The 19,635-nt window shown below is 39.6% G+C and overlaps 1 protein-coding gene across 1 annotated transcript; it reads left to right on the forward strand.

The window, feature by feature from the left end:
• The first annotated feature begins 394 nt into the window (after positions 1–394).
• LOC107484394 (uncharacterized) lies at positions 395–19,124 on the forward strand. The gene is made up of 13 exons (XM_052260276.1): positions 395–751; positions 880–967; positions 1,163–1,262; positions 1,331–1,404; positions 1,511–1,582; positions 2,014–2,091; positions 3,388–3,512; positions 3,793–3,865; positions 15,362–15,423; positions 15,502–15,886; positions 16,392–16,499; positions 17,171–17,381; positions 18,630–19,124. The coding sequence occupies exons 1-12, from the start codon at positions 672–674 to the stop codon at positions 17,354–17,356; spliced, it is 1,431 nt and encodes a 476-aa protein (XP_052116236.1). The 5' UTR covers positions 395–671; the 3' UTR covers positions 17,357–17,381; positions 18,630–19,124.
• The last annotated feature ends 511 nt before the right edge of the window (positions 19,125–19,635 follow it).

The following is a 19,635-nucleotide window of genomic DNA, read 5'->3' on the forward strand; positions in this document are numbered from 1 at the left end:
TTGTAATATAATTATAATATTGTATTATAATTGTAATAAATATATTTTTTTAAAATAATTTTAGAAGAGAGATTAATGTTTTTATTTTAGAAAAAAGATGAATTCATCAATAATTGATATTTTATTTTTATTAATAAATAATATATTAAATATTGATTTTATAAAATTAAAAATTATATAAAGATATTTTTTTAAGTTAGCATATTGATATATTATTCATTAAATATTAATTATAATATAATTATAATAAAAATATTTTTAAAAATAAATTTGGAAGAGAAAATGATATTTTCATTTAGTAGGGAAAAAGAGTTCATGAAAAATTGAGTTCACGGTTTTCATAACATCGGTTTAGAACTTTAGATCACAGTAACGCCGAATAAAATCAGAATCAGAACGATGCGTTTAAATTCGAAGACGGGAATTGGACAGTATGACATGCGACGGCTGGGTTCGTAACGTTTACTTCCTCCGTCGCGTTAGTTAGGGTTTTCAGAGCTTCAGTTTCTTTCAATTCTTCCCAAACTCACCTTGGTTCACATTCCTCATTCCAATTAACGCGATTTCGACACAGGTATTTGACCCCGATCAACACAAAATCCCAGTTTCGCTTCGGCAACTCGCGTGATCAACGAACGATAACATCGTTCCTTCTCGTGAAGAAGTTGGCGATGGCGAGAAAGACTAGTTGCTGTGCGATTTGCGAGAATTCGAATCTAGCTTCGATTTGCTCTAATTGTGTCAATTACAGGTACGTATGTTTCAATTAATATTGCAATTCCTATTTTTTGAGCACGAACTTAAGAAACGTTTCTTGTGAAATTCGCTAATTTGATTTAATTTGACTATTAAATTTTGGTTGTTTTGGATGTGGTATAGGTTGAATGATTATAGTGCGTCGTTGAATTCACTTAAAGACCGTTGGGATTCGTTGTACTCGAAATTGAGCGAAGTTCTTGTCCGCAAGGTTTGAATTCTTGCTTTGATAATCTTGTAACTTGAACATGATATTTGATATGAACCTGAAAGATGAGTAGAGGTGGAAATGAGTAGCGTCTAGCACCCATTTTATATGGGAAAACGATACAAATTTATGTTTTTGCTTGTACACTGGGATGTGTTGTTCAGTTAGAATAATACTTTTGCTAATACTGTTTACCAGGGAAAAGCGGATGATCAGACAAATTGGAGAGAGCTTCAACATGAGAAGCTTGCACGGTTGAGGGAGAAGCTCAGTCACAGTAAAGAACAAGTTGCTCAAGGTAACCTTAGTATTTCAAAATGGATTTCTAGCAATGCGAATTTTCCTGAGTGATGGGTAACTGAACAGGAAGAGCAAAGATAGAGACTATGTCCACTGGTCTCAAACATAAATATGGAGTGCTTGAGTCTGCATTTTCTACGGTATTTTGGATGCTGTTTTCTATGGTTTCATACTCACAGTGGTTGCTAATGATGTTAAATTTGCATGTATATGAAGATGCTGGATGATTTATTTTTTCTTTTGCAGTTGGAAAAGAATCGGGTGGAACAACTGGAGAAGTTCTACCCTAATCTTATATGCACCCAGAGCTTAGGGCATGTGAGCACCACTTGTTTATGTTACTTAAGAAAATTATGAATGCTTGTGTATATATCTGTTGATGTTAATACAGACTGTTGTACATACATTAAGAAATTAGGCAATTGTATGTTCAAGACAATTGTTTTGTTGTTCACTCATGTGTCATTATTATTTCTGTTGTTTTTTGTTGTTTTTCAATTTTAGTTACCAAAAATTCTAGCATGTTTTTAATTTGTTTCCTATTTTCATGATGTTTTAAGGAATAATGAGAAAAAAATCTTGTTCCAATGTTCCACTATTTTCTTTATAAAATCATGAAACATGGAAACAAGAAATAAAAACTTCAAACAGGTACTTATGTTCCTTTGGTGCCCTTTTTCTGAACTGCATATTGGCGTATCTTTTGTTGTTTAGGAAATTATAGTTTATTATGAGCTTCTATGTTGCAGGTGGCAATTACCTCCGAACGTCTTCATAAACAGACTGTGGTCATTAAACAGATATGCAAGCTGTTTCCTCAACGACGGGTATGGTAAATCTTTGGCAATATGTGATTTATGAAGTTAGTCTTTCAGTGGGATGTGCGCTTTCTTCGTGGAAGTTGTGCTGACTAGGACTTTTGTTATTTATATCTGCTCTTGTTTTCTTGCTTTCATTTTTGTCTTCCTTTTATGGTACTCTATTTTTTTAATGAATTTTCTGTCAACAAAAAAGAAATAGAAAAGATAGAAATAATATCTTTCTCCTTATGGAATGTGAACACTGGGATATGCTTCAGATTTTTCTCACTCCCATTTTACCCTACAGATGTGTCTGAAACTCTGGACAGTAAATTCAACCAAGTCTTTCTGTGATAAGATTTGTCTTGTTTCTGCATTGTAATAGATAATGGGTTTGGTAGCTCACTCTTGTTTTTGGAAACATTGCAAATTCACTCTGTTGCTTTTCAGAGTTCATGAGCATTATCATAAACAAGGTTATTTACTCATTAGAAGTTTAATGCTTTCTAAATCATTTGTTATGGTTGTTTTTTTCTATCCATGGCTGCATTGGAAAATTGCTTACACTAGATGGGACAAAGTTATCTAAATTTTTGAGATGCATAAACATTTTCTGTCCGTTTTGGACTATAGAAAGTTCTTTAGTAGTTAGAATATATGGTTATGAAGTATGAATTATGATACTGCCATGAATTCTTTCCTGGCAGTATCATTGAGAGAATAATATCCTTTCCATATTTATCTAAATGTGATGTTGGATTTGAAGTGACTTCCAAAGGAAAGGAAACAAATATGGGACTGGAATGCAATCATCTTTTTTTTTTGTTTTTTGTTTTTTAAATATGGTTGGCCTTTGGTTAGATGGGCCCACCTAATGGGACAAGGACAAGTTGTTGTGGTTGGGCTTTGGTGTGATGAATAAACTTAAAGGGAATAGTAAATTTATGTATTATCCTTTTACTGAGGACTGTAAAGAGTTTCAATACCCTGATGATAGTATCCAAGATATCATCAGGGGTTTTACTTTTTTCCATCACCAAGTATACTTTGAGGTATTTTTTTCTGTTTTAGATGTACTTATTTTGGCCAAAGAAATGTAATTGATACTACTATGCTAGAAAGTTCTTTTTGCTGTGCTTAAAACTTGAGAATAGTAAAGCTCTTCATAGGAGAAACATGAACAAACTGTTTCCTTTTTCTGTCCAAAGTAATAGTCTACATTTCTGAAGACTACAGGATGTGTGATATTGATACTGAATTGCTCTTCTGATAAGGAAATCTGTTCTTAATTACACAACTGTGGTGCTCATGTCCTGCTGCCAGGTAGTGATAGAGGGAGAGAGAAGGGATGGCTCTAGTGGTCAATATGATCAAATTTGCACTGCACGCCTACCAAGAGCACTTGATCCACACTCTGTTCCATCAGAAGAGCTTTCAGCTTCTTTGGGGTAAGCTTTTTTGCCTAGTGAGATTTTATTTGCATGGATAATGCATTTTTTCCAGGTTCTGGACTTTTGGAGTTTCATGGATTGCTTTCATCCTTATAGAAAACTATACTTATATAGGTTGATACTTGATAAGTACATCTATAAGTTACTATACTTCTTTCAAGTACTTCCTCCGGTGTTCTGGAATCCTTGTTTTTACATAAATTAGATTTTTTCTGAATATTCGTATTGCATATGTACATATATAAGTTACTATTTCTTTCTTTTTTCTTGGAAGCAGATACATTGTGCAACTTTTAGATCTTGTTGTTCACAATTTGGCTGCCCCAGCACTTCACAACTCAGGTTTTGCGGTAAGCATTGGTTTAGTGTCCAAGCAATGGATTAAGTTTACTTTGAAGATTATATTTTCCTAAATGTGTTCATTAATCATTGAAAACATTTGGGAGTTTGTTATGATGTGCTATCCATATAAGAATGTAATATTTCCAGAATTGTTGAGTTTCTTGCTGATAGTGTGTTCATGTGGCAATGGTTTTGTAACAATTGGTACCTGAGAAAAAGAATTTACACACACACAACCAAATACAAAGAGAAGGGATGAATCAGGATGATTACGCTCCCTTAATAGTATTGAATTATGAAGAAAAACTGCAGAAAAGAAACAAGACCAATATAGAGGTGCTTGGCTGAGAATTTGGAGAGTTAGCCTCTCTCCTAAGCCTTCCTATTCTCTTTTCTTAATTCCTACCCTCCTCATTATGTTACTACTAATAATACTCTCTACACCCACAACCAAATCAGTTAGGATCACTCCCCTGACATTTTTTCATGCCTCTCCCACTACTAGTGCCAGGTGGCACATTAATTACAAGAGTATCCCCGTTTTTATTGTTCCCCTTTTTACCCTCTACGTTCCTTTCCTGCTGTAATGAAAAGGTAATGGTAGAATCTTTCCTCTGTTAGTCTTAGAAGCTTCTACTCTCACCCTTATAGCCATACTTGGGTATGTAATAATAACCTCCCCTTGAAGTTGCACCTTGTGTCCTCAAGGTGGAAAGAGGGAAAGGCTTCTTGAATTTCAGAGGCAACTTCCCACAAGTTCTCAAATTCAGGCAGGTCCTTCCATTTTATTAAAACCTCCAGCAGCCTGCGCTCCCGCTCGCTAACCGCCAACACTTCCTCCGGTTCAGCCTGCAATTCGAGCTCCTCATTTAAGGCCATGGGCAAAGGTTGCGTTGGTGTATCAGCCTTCACAAGCTTCTTGAGCGGTGGATCCTTGATTCAGGGGGTAGCTGCAGCCTATAAGTGACCTTAAAAACTATTCGTTCGAGCACCTCAAATGGACCGTAGTAGCGAGCACTCAATTTCTGATTGCTGTACTTGGCCAAAGACACCATTCGATATGGCTGGACTTTAAGAAACACCTTATCCCCCACTTCAAAAACTACTTCTCTGTACTTCTTATCTGCTTATTGCTTCATGCGACTCTGAGCTCTACCCAAATGGTACTTCAATTTGTCAAGCCTCTGATTCCTCTCTTCCATCAGCACCTTAACTGCCTCCACCGTTGCTTCGCCACCTCCTCGCAATAAAACTGGAGTCTCGCCCATACAAGGCCTTGAAAGGAGTCATTGGGATTGATCCATGATAGTTCGTATTATACCAGAATCCAGCCCGATGGAGCCATTTAGGCCATTGAGTTGATTTAGTCCCAGCAAAACAGCGGAGATATGTCTCCACGCACTTGTTTACGGCTTCACTTTGAACGTTTGTCTTCGGGTGGTAGGCAGAGTTCATCTTGAGTGAGGTCTGTGCAGCTCAGAATAACTCGGACCAGAAAGCACTTATGAAAAGACGATCTCGATCCGAAACAATGGAGGCAGGGAAACCATGCAAGGTAACAATGCCCTTGATGAAAATGTCAGCAACCTCTTTAGCTGTGAAAGCAAAGAAGTGGCCATACTTAGACATGCGATTTACCATTACCATTATGGTGTCCTTTCCTACTGCCTTCGGGAGTCCCCCAATGAAGTCCATCATAACATCTGCCCAAACATTCTCCGGTATGGGTAACGGTTGCAACAGTCTCACTGGAAACAAGGTAGATGTTTATTTCTCTGGCACACTTCACATTGGCACACATACTCCATGATAGCCTTGTTCATTCTCTCCCAATACAACACTCCAGCTATCGTCTTATATGTTCTAAAATACCCTGAGTGCCCTCCAATTTTGGAATCATGGAACTCATCTAAAATTTTAGGAATGCACTTGGAATTCTTAGATATCACTAACCTACCTTTATACAGCAGCCGCCCTTGCTCCACTCATACCCCTTTGGAGCCTCCACTCCTCCTAGCAGCCTTAGAATAATTTCTTGCAACTTTTCATCAGCCTGAACTTAATCCCTTAATTCTCCCCATTCTGCTGCCTGAGGCATAGATAAGGAAGAGAGTTGGAATTTTCTTGAGAGAGCATCAGCCACCTTATTTTCGCCACCTTCTTTGTATTTAATTTCAAAATCATACCTCAGCATTTTCGTAATCCATCGCTGCTGCTCTTCTCCACCTATTAGCTGGTTTAACAAGAATTTGAGGCTCTTTTGGTCTGTGTACACTAGGAAGTGCTGCCCCGAAAGGTAATGTCTCCACCTCTGTACTGCCAGCACAATCGCCATGGGTTCCCGTTCATAAACAGATTTGGCTTGTGCTCTGTCCGACAGTTTCTGGCTCATGTATGCAATAGGCCTCCCCTCCTGGAGCAACACTGCTCCAACTCCTCTTCTGGAGGCATCTGTCTCCAAAGCAAAAGGCTTTGAAAATGAAAGGACTGCCAGCATTGGAACTGTAGACATGGCCAACCTCAATTCTTCAAAAGCCTCTTGAGCCTCACCATTCCACTTGAAATGATCCTTTTTCAATGACTGAGTAAGTGGCCAGGCTATCTTGCTGTAATTTCGTACAAATCGTCGGTAGTATCCCATCAAGCCTAGGAACACCCGGAAACCTCTGAGGTCCTTAGTAGGCAGCCAATCAAGCATATCCTGCACCTTTCTTGGATCGGCTTCCGCCCCAGCTGCCGAAACGATGTGTCCCAGATACTCAATTCGCTCTTGAGCAAAACTGCACTTCTTTTGATTCAAGCACAACCGACTATCCCTCAACTTCAAAGACAGTCGTTAGGTGCCCCAAATGTACCTCCCAATCACTGCTGTACACCAATATGTCATTAAAAAAACCAAGATAAACTTCCTCAAATAGGGTCGAAGTATATGATTCATGAGGGCCTAAAAGGTCGATGGAGCATTGGTTAATCCGAAGGGCATCACCAGAAATTCGTAGTGTCCGTCGTGTGTCCGAAAAGTAGTTTTATGAACATCCTGCTCCTTCACTCGGATCTGATAGTACCCTGATTTCAAATCCAATTTTGAAAATACCCGAGCATCCCCAGCTCATCCAATAATTCATCTATAATAGGAATTGGGAATTTATTAGCCAATGTTATTCTGTTGAGAGCTTTGTTGTCAACACAAAAATGCCATCCCCATCCTTCTTTTTGTCTAAAATCACAGGACTAGAGAAAGGGCTTCGCTCGCAAAACTGCACTTCTTTTGATTCAAGCACAACCGACTATCCCTCAACTTCAAAGACAGTCGTTAGGTGCCCCAAATGTACCTCCCAATCACTGCTGTACACCAATATGTCATTAAAAAAACCAAGATAAACTTCCTCAAATAGGGTCGAAGTATATGATTCATGAGGGCCTAAAAGGTCGATGGAGCATTGGTTAATCCGAAGGGCATCACCAGAAACTCGTAGTGTCCGTCGTGTGTCCTAAAAGTAGTTTTATGAACATCCTGCTCCTTCACTCGGATCTGATAGTACCCTGATTTCAAATCCAATTTTGAAAATACCTGAGCATCCCCAGCTCATCCAATAATTCATCTATAATAGGAATTGGGAATTTATTAGCCAATGTTATTCTGTTGAGAGCTTTGTTGTCAACACAAAAATGCCATCCCCATCCTTCTTTTTGTCTAAAATCACAGGACTAGAGAAAGGGCTGGTGTTGGGTTGATTACTCCCAATTGTAACATCACTTTTTTCAATTTCAACCTTCTAGTAATGAGGGTACCTATAGGGTCTGATTCTGGGAATTTCAGCGCCTTTGAATATAATCCCTTGATCTTGGTCACGCTGAGGGGGAGTCCTGCTAGAACCACGAAGTGGTCTTTGAATTGCTGCAGCAGCTCCTTAAATTGCGGGCTAATGTCTGTCTTTGTTGCTCCCTTCGAATCCACTAGCACGGTGTGATAACATACCTTTCCTCCTCATTTTTAAGTTAATGTACTGTAGCCTTCCATGAAGCTCGCTGCTTGGACAGTGAGGGGTCTCCTGTAATTTGTTGTTTCTGATCTCCCTCTTCCCAGCAAAGAACCATGGCATTGTAGTCCCCCTAAAACTGCCATAAATTGGCCACCAATCCAGCGCCTAGCACCACTTTAGTGTTGCCCAGCTCCATCAAGAAGTAAGAGTGACGAATGGGTGACTCCTTCAATCTTCAATTCCCCTCCCGTTACACCGCCATTCTCACTTTCGAATGCACTGTTTCCTACTTCCACCCTGAATTTCTTGAGCCCTAGCACCGGTAAGCCCAACCTTTTCACCACCTTAGTAGCAATGGAATTGGTAGAAACCCCTGGATCAATTAAAACTATATAACTCTGTTAAAACTGGTGCCAACAGAATGCTCCCACAGCACTCGATAAAACAAAACAAACTGAACAGGTTACCCTTTTAGGCAAAATACTCTCAGCTGGAATTTATTGAATGGAAATGCAGAAATTACAATAGAATAGAAAAATGATAGCAGAGAAATTTCGAGAGTCCTCTTCTCTCCTAGCCTAGGCCTTTCCAAATCTTTTCCTGCCTCAATACCTATTCGATTCCTCCTTTTATTGCCTCACCCTCTCTCTAATCGAAATCTTCATAATCATGCAATTTCCCTGATTCTCCTCTGATTGATTCAATCAGTTATTGCCTCCTAAAATCATGCAGTCTCTGATTCTCCTCTAACTGATTCAATCAGTTATTGCTTCCTAAAATAAATCAATTATTTAAATCAGTTATTCCTCCCTTTCCTTTATTATTTCGTCTAGAATAATGATAAGGTAAAGGGATCATTATCTTCCCTTTTTTAGCTACCTGCACTGCTGACTCAGCATTTTTCTCAGGGTATGTAACAATACCCTCCCCTTGAAGTATCACCTTGTCCTCAAGGTGAAAGGAGGGAAAACTAGCCTGGATCTCTCTTGCTGCCTCCCAAAAATGTTCAAATTCAGGAAGGTCCTTCCACTTGATCAAAACCTCCAGGTTCCCATCAGCCTTCTTTCTAACAGCCAGTACATCTTCAGGTTCTGCTTGCAGAACATACTCCTCAGTCAAGGCTGCTGGTAGGGGCTGAACCTGAGTGCTGGGGTTTACACATTTCTTCAACAAGGAGACATGAAAAACTGGATGCACTCTTGCATTGGGGGGAAGCTTCAGCTTATAAGCAACTTGTCCAATTTTCTCTAGAATTTCATAGGGACCATAGAATCTAGCACTCAGCTTTTGGTTTACTCTCCGGGCCAGTGTCTTCATCCGGTAGGGTTGCAGCTTGAGATATACATGTTCCCCGGGTTCAAAAACCACTTCTCGCCTCTTACGATCTGCATATGTTTTTATCCGGTTCTGCGCCCTTTCTAGTTGGAACCGCAGCTCGTCCAGCATCTGATTGCGTTCCCCCATTAGAACTCTAACTTCCTCAACCGCAGCCTCTCCCCCTCCTCTCAACAACACAGGAGGTTCTCTCCCATAGAGTGCCTTAAATGGAGTCATTTTGATGGAGCCATGATAATTGGTATTATACCAATATTCAGCCCAACTCAACCAGCGAGGCCACTGCGTTGGTTTGGAACCTGTGAAGCATCGAAGATAGGTCTCCACGCACTTGTTCACCGCTTCACTTTGACCATCAGTTTGCGGGTGATGGGCCGAACTCATTTTTAGCGCTGTGCCTGCTGCCTTAAAAATTTCAGACCAGAAAGCACTCATGAAGAGTCTATCTTGGTCGGAAACAATGGAACTTGGAAAACCATGAAGCCTCACAACCTCCTTCACGAACAGCTCAGCCACTTCTTTGGCTGTGTATGGGTGAGAAAGGGGAAAAAATGTGCATATTTGGTCAATCTATCCACCACCACAAAGATGGTGTCTTTCCCGGCAGCTTTCGGAAGCCCCTCAATGAAATCCATGGAAATATCCGACCAGACGTTGGTCGGAATTGGAAGTGGTTGCAGCAGGCCGGCCGGTGATAAGGTGGAGTGTTTGTTCCTCTGGCACACCTCACATTGCTTCACATATTCCATTATAGTTCCCTTCATTCCTTTCCAAAACAAAACTCCTGATATCCTCTTGTAGGTTCTAAAGAACCCGGAATGCCCTCCTATCTTCGAATCATGGAATTCTTGGAGGAATTTAGGAATCCACTTGGAATGCTTCGAAATGACTAACCGGCCATGGTACAGCAGCCTCCCATTGCGCCATTCATACCCAGCTGCTGTTTCTCTCCCCTGAATCAAGTCTTGGATAATCCCTTGTAGCTTGGGATCTTGCTGGACTTCTTCCTCTATGCCTTCCCAATCTGCCGTGGACACTACTGAAACTGCTGCAACTGAAATTTCCTGGAGAGTGCATCAGCAACTTGGTTATCACTTCCTGCCTTGTATTTGATCTCAAAGTCGTACCCGAGCAGTTTAGTTATCCATTTTTGCTGTTCTTCTCCACCAATCCTCTGATCAAGCAAAAATTTGAGGCTTTTTTGATCCGTGTAAACTGTGAATCGCCGTCCTAGGAGGTAATGTCTCCACCTTTGGATGGCCAGCACGATGGCCATCAGCTCCCTCTCATAAACGGATTTGGTTTAGGCTCTCTCTGAGAGTTTCTGGCTCATAAATGCTATGGGTCTGCCCTCTTGTAACAGCATCGCCCCAATTCCTTTTCCAGAAGCATCGGTCTCTAAAGCAAATGGCTTGGAAAAAGATGGAATGGCTAATACCGGCACGGTCACCATGGCCTTCTTCAATTGTTCGAAGGCTGCCTGCGCGTCACTTCCCCATCGGAAACAGTCTTTCTTCAACAGTTGCGTGAGAGGCCAGGTGATGGCCCCATAGTTCTTCACAAACCGGCGGTAGTATCCGGTCAGCCCCAAAAAACCCCGCAACACTTTTAAATCCTTCGGAATGGGCCAATCTACCATGTCTTGTATTTTCTGAGGGTCTGCAGCCACCCCTTCATTGGAAATCACATGCCCCAAATAATCAATCTTCTCTTGGGCGAATTTGCACTTCTTCTTGTTGAGGAAGAGTTTATGGCTCCGGAGGACCGTGAATATTTGTCGCAAGTGATCCCAATGATCTGCTGTCTTGGGAATGTCCTCTTCCCGCATGCGAATCTGGTGGTATCCCGATTTAAGGTCGAGCTTCGAAAACACCGTTGCTTCTCCCACCTCATCCAACAGCTCTTCTATGATCGAAATGGGAAACTTGTCAGCCACCGTGATCCGGTTCAAGGCCCTGTAGTCTACGCAAAACCGCCAACCACCATCCTTCTTCTTGACTAAAACGACTGGACTCGAGAACGGGCTAGTGCTGGGCCTAATTATTCCCGAGCTCAACATCTCTTCTACTATTTTCTCAATCTCTGTCTTCTGGTAATGGGGATAACGGTATGGCCTAATGCGAGGAATTGCTGATCCCTCCTTCAAGATTATGGCATGATCTTGTTCTCTCTTGGGAGGTAGTCCCTCCGGTGTGCTAAATAAGTCCCCAAAAGATTGCAGAAATTGCTCAACGTCTCCAGAAAAGGGTTCTGCAGGTTGGGTTTCAGTGGCTGCCAGGACAGGGGTGATGACAAAACCTTCTTCTTGATTTTTTAGCGCTTGCAAGGTGGTCTTTCAAGAGGCCTTACTTCTGCTTAGTGAAGGATCTCCCTGCAAATGGAATTCCTTATCTTTTTGCTTCTAGTTCAAAGTTAATTCACTATAATCTCCCACAAATTTTTCCAAGTTGGCCAACCATCCTGCTCCAAGAACGACCTCTGAACAGCCCAATTTCATAACAAAAAAACTTTGAATAATTGGAATTCATTGAATAGTCACTTGCAGTTTCTCACAGCCCTCATGTCCCCTTTCTATGGCACCATTCCCTACCTCTACTCAAAATTCCCGTACTCTTTTCACTGGCAGGGACAGCCGCCTAACCACCTCGGTGGCTATGAAGTTTGCCGACGCTCCAGGGTCTATGAGCACCATCACTTCCTAGCCCAAAATCGCCCCTCTCACCTTGAAGGTTTTGTGTTGTCAATCCCCAAAAACTGTAGGAAGACAATTGCAGTTCAACTCCTTTGGGTTCCTCCACTGGCAATTCTGACCTCTCATCCTCCAGCTCGGCTTCGTGGTTTTCTTCTTCTTCTTCAATCAACAAAATCTTGTAATGTTTCATAGGACAGACATGGGTCGGTCCCCACTTCTCTCCACAACGGAAACATAAGCCTTTCCGCTGTCGCTCTGCCCACTCCTCATCGGAGAGTCTCCGCGTTCCACTGCCTCTGGTCCCAGAGGATGACGCTGCGCCGCCTCCCCCAACGAGCTCGAGTTAGTGCTAGCGCGTGTGATCGAAGGGGCTCGGTTGGTGTTGGGTCCCGATTCCACTCTCACTCCGCTTCTGGATTCATGTAAGTTGGGTCGAGTCCAGTTAGGATTTTTTTGAAATCCCATGCTGATAGATCCAGGTCCTCCCGACCCGCCTCCTTTGGATCCTCCTCCTTTTCTGCCCGTCGGGTTTACTCCGGAATCTTGCCAGGCACGGTTTCTCCACTCAATTGCCATGGCTCTATCCATCAACGCCGGCAAATTATCAAAGCTTGCCACATCCAGTTCTGCCTGAATCTCCCTTCTAAGGCCGTTCACAAAAATACACATGAGAGTCTCCGCCCCGAGGTTTCGTTGTGTCCTGGCCGCTGCTTCAAAATCTCTTCGGTACTGTGCGATGTCTCTGACTTGGCGGACCTGTAACAGCGGAGCCATTGGGTTAAGAGATGCTTCGGGTTGGAACCTCTTTAGGAGGTCTTGCTTGAACCTCATCTAGGTATGAAAAGGAGTGTGCTCTTCCCACCATTCAAACCAGGTGAGGGCCTCCCCTTCCAAAGCCAGTGTTGCAAAATCCAGCCTTTGCGCCGTAACTACTCCGATTACCCTGAAGTAGCGTTCCATTCTCACTAACCAGCCATTCGGATCCTCCCCCGAGAATACCGGTAAGTCAAGCTTTCGAATTGGTTCGAATCGCCTCTGCCCTTCGTCTCCTACACCGTTCCCTTCTACCCTCTCGTCATCTTGCTTGTTCCTTCCACCGTTATTTCTTCCTCCGGTGTCGTTAGCATCAGCACCTCCACCTTGGTGCTGTTGAGGTAGCAACTCCCTTATTTGTCTCAACATATTTGCTGAGAATGCCTCCAAGGGTCGTTGTTGAGCTTCCTGTAACTCCTCAATTCGTTTCTCCACCGCCTCCAACTTTGACTCCATGGCAGCTCGCGTGGACACCATGCACAGAACACCCAGAACCGGTGCTCTGATACCAGTTGTTAAAACTGGTACCAACAGAATGCTCCCACAGCACTCGATAAAACAAAACAAACTGAACAGGTTACCCTTTTAGGCAAAATACTCTCAGCTGGAATTTATTGAATGGAAATGCAGAAATTACAATAGAATAGAAAAATGATAGCAGAGGAATTTCGAGAGTCCTCTTCTCTTCTAGCCTAGGCCTTTCCAAATCTTTTCCTGCCTCAATGCCTATTCGGTTCCTCCTTTTATTGCCTCACCCTCTCTCTAATCGAAATCTTCATAATCATGCAATTTTCCTGATTCTCCTCTGATTGATTCAATCAGTTATTGCCTCCTAAAATCATGCAGTCCCTGATTCTCCTCTAACTGATTCAATCAGTTATTGCTTTCTAAAATAAATCAATTATTTAAATCAGTTATTCCTCCCTTTCCTTTATTATTTCGTCTAGAATAATGATAAGGTAAAGGGATCATTATCTTCCCTTTTTTAGCTGCCTGCACTGCTGACTCAGCATTTTTCTCAGGGTATGTAACAAACTTTCTGGCCCATCTTCTCACCTTGCACCTTAAAGGTCTTATGTGTAGTTAAGCTCCAAAAAGTGTAGGATGAAAGCTGGAGTTCTAATGGTTGGGCCTCAATTCTTTGCTCCACAAGGCCCACAGCTTTATCTTTAGGTTCTTCCTCCTCTTCCTGGCCCATCAAAATAATATGAAAATTTTTCATTTGGCAAACATTGTCTTGCTCCCATTTCTTCCCACATTTAAAACATAAGCCCTTCCTTTGCCTCTGAGCCCATTTTTCCTGAGACAATCTCCTCACTCATTGCTGTTTTGGCCCATTTGACCCACTACTGACCCCCACAGTATTCACAGAAGTGGAAGTAATGTTTGGGCCCACATTGTACTTGGCCACTCCTCAACTTCGGACTCCATTACTCGTTTGGACATTTGGGTCTTGCTGGTTCCAATTGTAGCTCCGACCCGCAACAAACCCACTCCCCCTAACCCCTGAATCCACCCTTCTTCCACCAAAAATCATTCCAGCATCATGCCATGTTTTGTTGCGATGTTCCATTGCTGTTGCACGATCCATTAGCTCTTGTAAGTTTGCAAAGTCGGAGATAGCCATCTCCACCCTTACCCCCTACTTCAACCCACTTAAGAAAATGCACAAGTGCCTTGTGCCCCAGACAACGCTGTGTTCTGGCTGCCAGCTCAAATTGTCGGCAATATTGGGCCAACGTCCCCGTCTGTCTCACTGTTAGAAGAGGACCATCGGATTTGCATTGGCACCAAGTTGGAACCTCTTCAACAGAACCAAATAGAAAGAGAAGCGGTGAATCAGGATGATCACACTCCTTTGAAGATAAACTGCAGAAAAGAAACAAGACTGATATAGAGGTGCTTGGCTGAGAATTTGGAGAGCCAGCCTCCTAAGCCTTTCTATTCTCTTTTCTGAATTCCTACCCTCTTCCTCATTCTGTTACTGCTGATAATACCCCCTACACCGACAACCAAATCAGATAGGATCACTCCCTTGACATTCTTTCACGCCTCTCCCACTACTAGTGCTAGGTGGCACGTTAATTACAAGAATATACCCATTTTTATTATTCCCCTTTTTATCCTCTATGTTTCTCTTCCTGCTATAATGAAAAGGTAATGACATAATCGTTCCTCTCTTAGTCTTAGAAGCTTCTACTCTCACCCCTGCAGCCATATTTGGGTATGTAACAGGTTTTTGTTGATTTTGATGCATGTAATATATTTTTTATTTCACCTTGCTATGTCTGACTGGAGCTTAGAGAAAGAGAATAAATACCAGCAATAACTATTATAGCAAAGTTGTGGTTAGAAACTTGGAGAAAGAAGTTATTGAAAACATTGGTAGAGTTTTTCAACTTTTTCTTAAATGAATCAACATCTAGTTTAAGCTGTTTTCATAGTTCATAATATTGATATTACTGAGTTTTAATTTATGCATAGTTTGATTTAAAGCTTTTTTTCATTGCTAGCTTCTACTTTAGTCTTCTCTCCTCCAGTTTTTATGTTTCATCTATATTTGGCGTTTATAATATGTGGTGATAGCGCCATTCTGTCAGTGTTGCTATCATGATTTTGTACTTCTCCAATGGGGAACACAACGCTGTAAATGTGTAATGCTTGTGTTTGCTTCATCTCAGGGTTCTTGCTCTCGAATATGGCAACGAGATTCTTATTGGGATGCACGTCCATCTTTGAGGAGGTAGTTTGGCTTACTATATACTTGTCATGGTTTATCTGAAATTAACAAGTTCTTTGGCTTGAAATGCTTCATTTACAGTAATGAATATCCCCTTTTTATACCTCGCCAAACATATTGCTCAGCTAGTGGAGAAACCTCATGGACTGATAGAAGCTCATGCAATTTTGGTGTTGCCTCGATAGAATCTGAGAGGAGGCCTTACCTGGATTCATTTGGGAGTAGTAGCTTTAATTATTCTTTAGCAGCTTCACATACTGTTCAGACACACAAAGATTTGCAGAAAGGGATTTCACTTCTGAAGAAAAGTGTAGCATGCATCACAGCTTACTGTTACAACTCGTTAAGTCTGGATGTTCCTTCTGAGGCATCTACTTTTGAAGCACTTGCCAAATTATTGGCTACACTTTCATCAACAAAGGAAGTTCGATCTGTTTTTTCCTTAAAAATGGCTCGCTCTAGGTATGTCATATTTGTTTGTTATATGAATGTATAATTTTATGACCACTATGTCTATATACATATGGCAAAAATGTTCATTATTTTTTGCAAATTAGCCATATTCTAAAATTGAAGAGCATTTATTTGAGAGTTGACTAATTATATCAATAGAGTGTATCGCTGTGGCATCCATCTTAATAAATTCATTGCAATCTGTATTCTATAAAAACAAAAGGTTATTAAATTTTAATATTAGTCTTAATATAACAGTTATTTGGACAATATTGAGCAATAGATTCTATATCTAGTTCCTCTGTTAGTTCTGATATGATGCATTTAAGAAATATACTTGACTTTATTAAATATACTTGACTCTTACTTTTTTGTGTATCTGCCTTCCTTTCCCCTTGAATCTTGATGTTCAGAAATGCAAAACAAAAATATAATTCGGTCTTTGTAATTTCTGAAGAACAATCATTGTACATAATAGCTTCTTTAAGAGCTCCGGATTTTTTAAATCTTTTGTCAAGGTTAAACTCATGGTTTTGCTCACTACGATTTTGTTCTCCAAAAGTTTGCTGTATCATGCTATTTCGTCAACTACTTTGCTGGACAGTACACATTCTGTGCCCCCGATGGTAAAATATTAACTTGTGGCGTTCGGTGCCTCTAATTCATGAATTGCTGAAACTAGAAGCTTTTTGTATTGTGGGTTTAAAGAGAATTGCTTGAGTAGGAGTAGGAGCGTAAGATTGTTATGAAAGATTTCCTCCTAATTTATATTCTTCTAAACTATATTTGGTCACTTCACTGTAGCTTTTTGTTATTTCAGATTTATTGTCCAAGTTAAGTAGCAAAGCTGTGTTAGAGATTTGCCTATTTATTTTGTGGATATGCTCTCTCTATTTATATAAAGTAGACTATTGTTAGCTATAACATAGCACATTGGTTGATTTATTTCTGACTCCCACTGGGGTTTAGTTTTTGCATGTCTTCTCTCTTTTGCTCTTTCAAGCCATCCTAGGGGAGGCGTGATTATATTTGCATGCATTTTTTATTCGATTCCATTTTGGTATATGGTGGAGTATGTGGAAATGGAATAGGGTCCCTGTCAATGAAGTTAATAGTCATGAATACCTAGTTTCTACTTGTATACTGATGATCAGTAGGCTGGATTGAATAACTTGTTATTTGCCTTTTGTTATTCTATTTTTTTATTTTTGATTTTCACCACTGGTAGTTTCATCGCACATGAATTCAATAACTTATTGACTTCAATTCGTCTTTATAATTGTCTCATCTTTTGCAGAGAATTGAAAATTATATGCCAAGTTCTGGTGCCAGTTTTCTTTATGCCACCGATTTATCTGATGATAAAAGTGAAATTGAAGGATGGGATATAATAGAGCATCCCAAATTTCCTCCGCCACCATCACAAAGTGAAGATGTTGAGCACTGGACTCGAGCAATGTTCATAGATGTTAAAAGAAAGTGATCTCTGCAGCATATTTTTGCTTAATGTACGTAAACTTTCTTACACTCTAAAATAGCAATAACATCTACATTAATTGAACAGCAGGAAAAATTAATATGAAGGTTGGAAAACTGGGGTTAACTTGAGGTCTAATTTGGTTTTAGAATATGAAACCTTACTGTTCAGTGCTTTGTTTTCTGTTTACTTGCACCTTCTCTTTTGTTTGTTGGAAAGAGGTTATGGGACAAACATTTAACAACTCAAATTTACAAGATGGAAACCCTTTTTTTTTTCCTCCATTAATACAGTCGCTTATTCTGGCTCCAACTAATTTTATTATTATGTGTGCTTATAATATGATGGTGAAACTTGTGTCTCTCTAGTATAGTTCTCGTTGGGGAATTGCCTCCTGATAAGTTCATTTATGTTGCATAGAAGAGGAGTTTTATAATGAGGATACAACTGAGCTGACCTAAATTCAATTTTGAAAGGTTCAAGATTTGGTGGCTTGGTATATACGAAAAGATTGATCTTGTCTGAGTTTTAGCTGCCCATGCGCCTTGGCCATTAGTTTAAAATTTTGAACTCAGGACTGAAGCCAGCTTAGTGTTTTACAAGTATGTATTATCAATCTCAAGCTATGATGCACGGAGACTGATATGGACACGGGACACGGGACACGATACGGGACATGTTGACACGCGAATTTTAAAATCTTACATGACACGGGGACACGCGTACATATAAAATATAAAGTATTTTTAGATAAATCGTAATGATATTTTGATATTTTATTGATATTAAAATATAAATTAAAATTTTAATTATTTTTAATGTCTTATTTTAATCATATCAAATATTTAAAATATTTTTTTGTTTTAATAAATAATAATATATATTATATCTAAATTTATTTTAAGAATATATGTTAAGAATAAGATTGGACACGTTGACATTTGATGGTATTTAAATGTGTCTAGACGTGTCTGGAGAAGAATTTATTTTTTTATTAAGACACGGTTGGACATAACAGACACACGTGTCGGACGAGTGTCGGACACAGAGTGTCGTGTCCGAAATGTGTCCGACATGCAGACAAGGCAACTCAGCGAAGTGTCCATGTTTCATAGCTCTCAAGTCTAAGCATACATGATTAACATTTAACAATCAACCACTCATCATGTTTCCTCTTCATCTATTTTGGCTTTCTATAAAGTATGTACCTTTGCTATCCATTTTGTTTAGAGATTTTATTTGCCTGACTGAAAATCATTTCTCGTGTTTCCCTTGTCAGATGAAGAGCGCTAAAGACTTAGCTGACAGAATATTCTGGAGCATCAATTTGTAACGTATTTGTACATTTTAGTTCCTTGCCTTCCTCCCCCGTATTATATAGAAGTGAGAAATGTGCTATAGGCAGGATTTATTTACTAGTTTTAAATGCTTCAAAGTATAAAAATATTAAATGTATTAAAGCAACAAAATTAAAATTATTACAAAGTTGTTCGTTTGATTTTAATAAATGCCCTTTTTATTTCTTACCTAACCAAACAATTTTGTCATGGTTACTCTCACAATACGACGCTTAACAACCTGCCCAGCACTTGTTTAATAAACTGCGAAAGACCCCCAAATGGGTGAGTAGAGCACTGAAGAGAATCTAACCAGCTAACTCTAAAATCACATTAGAGTGCTGTCCCCCAAGCTGTATTAAGACTCTGCGAAGTACATTAACACCGCAAAGAATAAAGATTGTTGATGACAACCGGACAAAGACACGCAAATGAACTCACAGGTCACAACCATAGTTATTAAAATCAAATTGGTAATGAATAAAAGTGGATTACTGATTAATAGTTTAACCGATGCATGACTAGTTAAGCTGTGTGACTAGTTATACTGTCAGTTAAATTGTTGATTCAGTAGTAATTAAATAAATAGTTAAAACTATCATAAAAATATAAATTTAAATAATAAAAATTTAAATGTAAAATGATAACTCAGCTTAAAATTATCTATATTCATAATGAACAACTTTAAATCAAATGAAATAATAAATATATACATAACATAAATGTTTAACAAAAAGATTTTAAAAACTTAAAAAGTTTAAATTTTTGAACTTAATTTATTCTTTATTTATGAAAAAATAGCATTATTCGGTGATTAAAAAATAAAAAATATTTTTGAAAAAAATTATTGGATTTGAAAAGATAAAATTTTTTATTTTTATGAATTTTTAAATTTAAAAATTAATTTTTTTATTGAAAATTAAAAAATAAAATAAAGTCCAGCAATAT

The sequence above is a fragment of the Arachis duranensis genome, chromosome 4 (assembly GCF_000817695.3).
Source record: "Arachis duranensis cultivar V14167 chromosome 4, aradu.V14167.gnm2.J7QH, whole genome shotgun sequence".
NCBI classification, from domain to species: domain Eukaryota; kingdom Viridiplantae; phylum Streptophyta; class Magnoliopsida; order Fabales; family Fabaceae; genus Arachis; species Arachis duranensis.

Excerpts from the sequence above, each read along its gene's own strand:
- LOC107484394 (XM_052260276.1), top strand. The coding sequence starts at position 672 with ATGGCGAGAAAGACTAGTTGCTGTGCGATTTGCGAGAATTCGAATCTA. Across the intron at positions 752-879 it reads TCTAATTGTGTCAATTACAG|GTTGAATGATTATAGTGCGT; the intron begins GTACGTATGTTT and ends GATGTGGTATAG. Across the intron at positions 15,424-15,501 it reads GCACGTCCATCTTTGAGGAG|TAATGAATATCCCCTTTTTA; the intron begins GTAGTTTGGCTT and ends CTTCATTTACAG.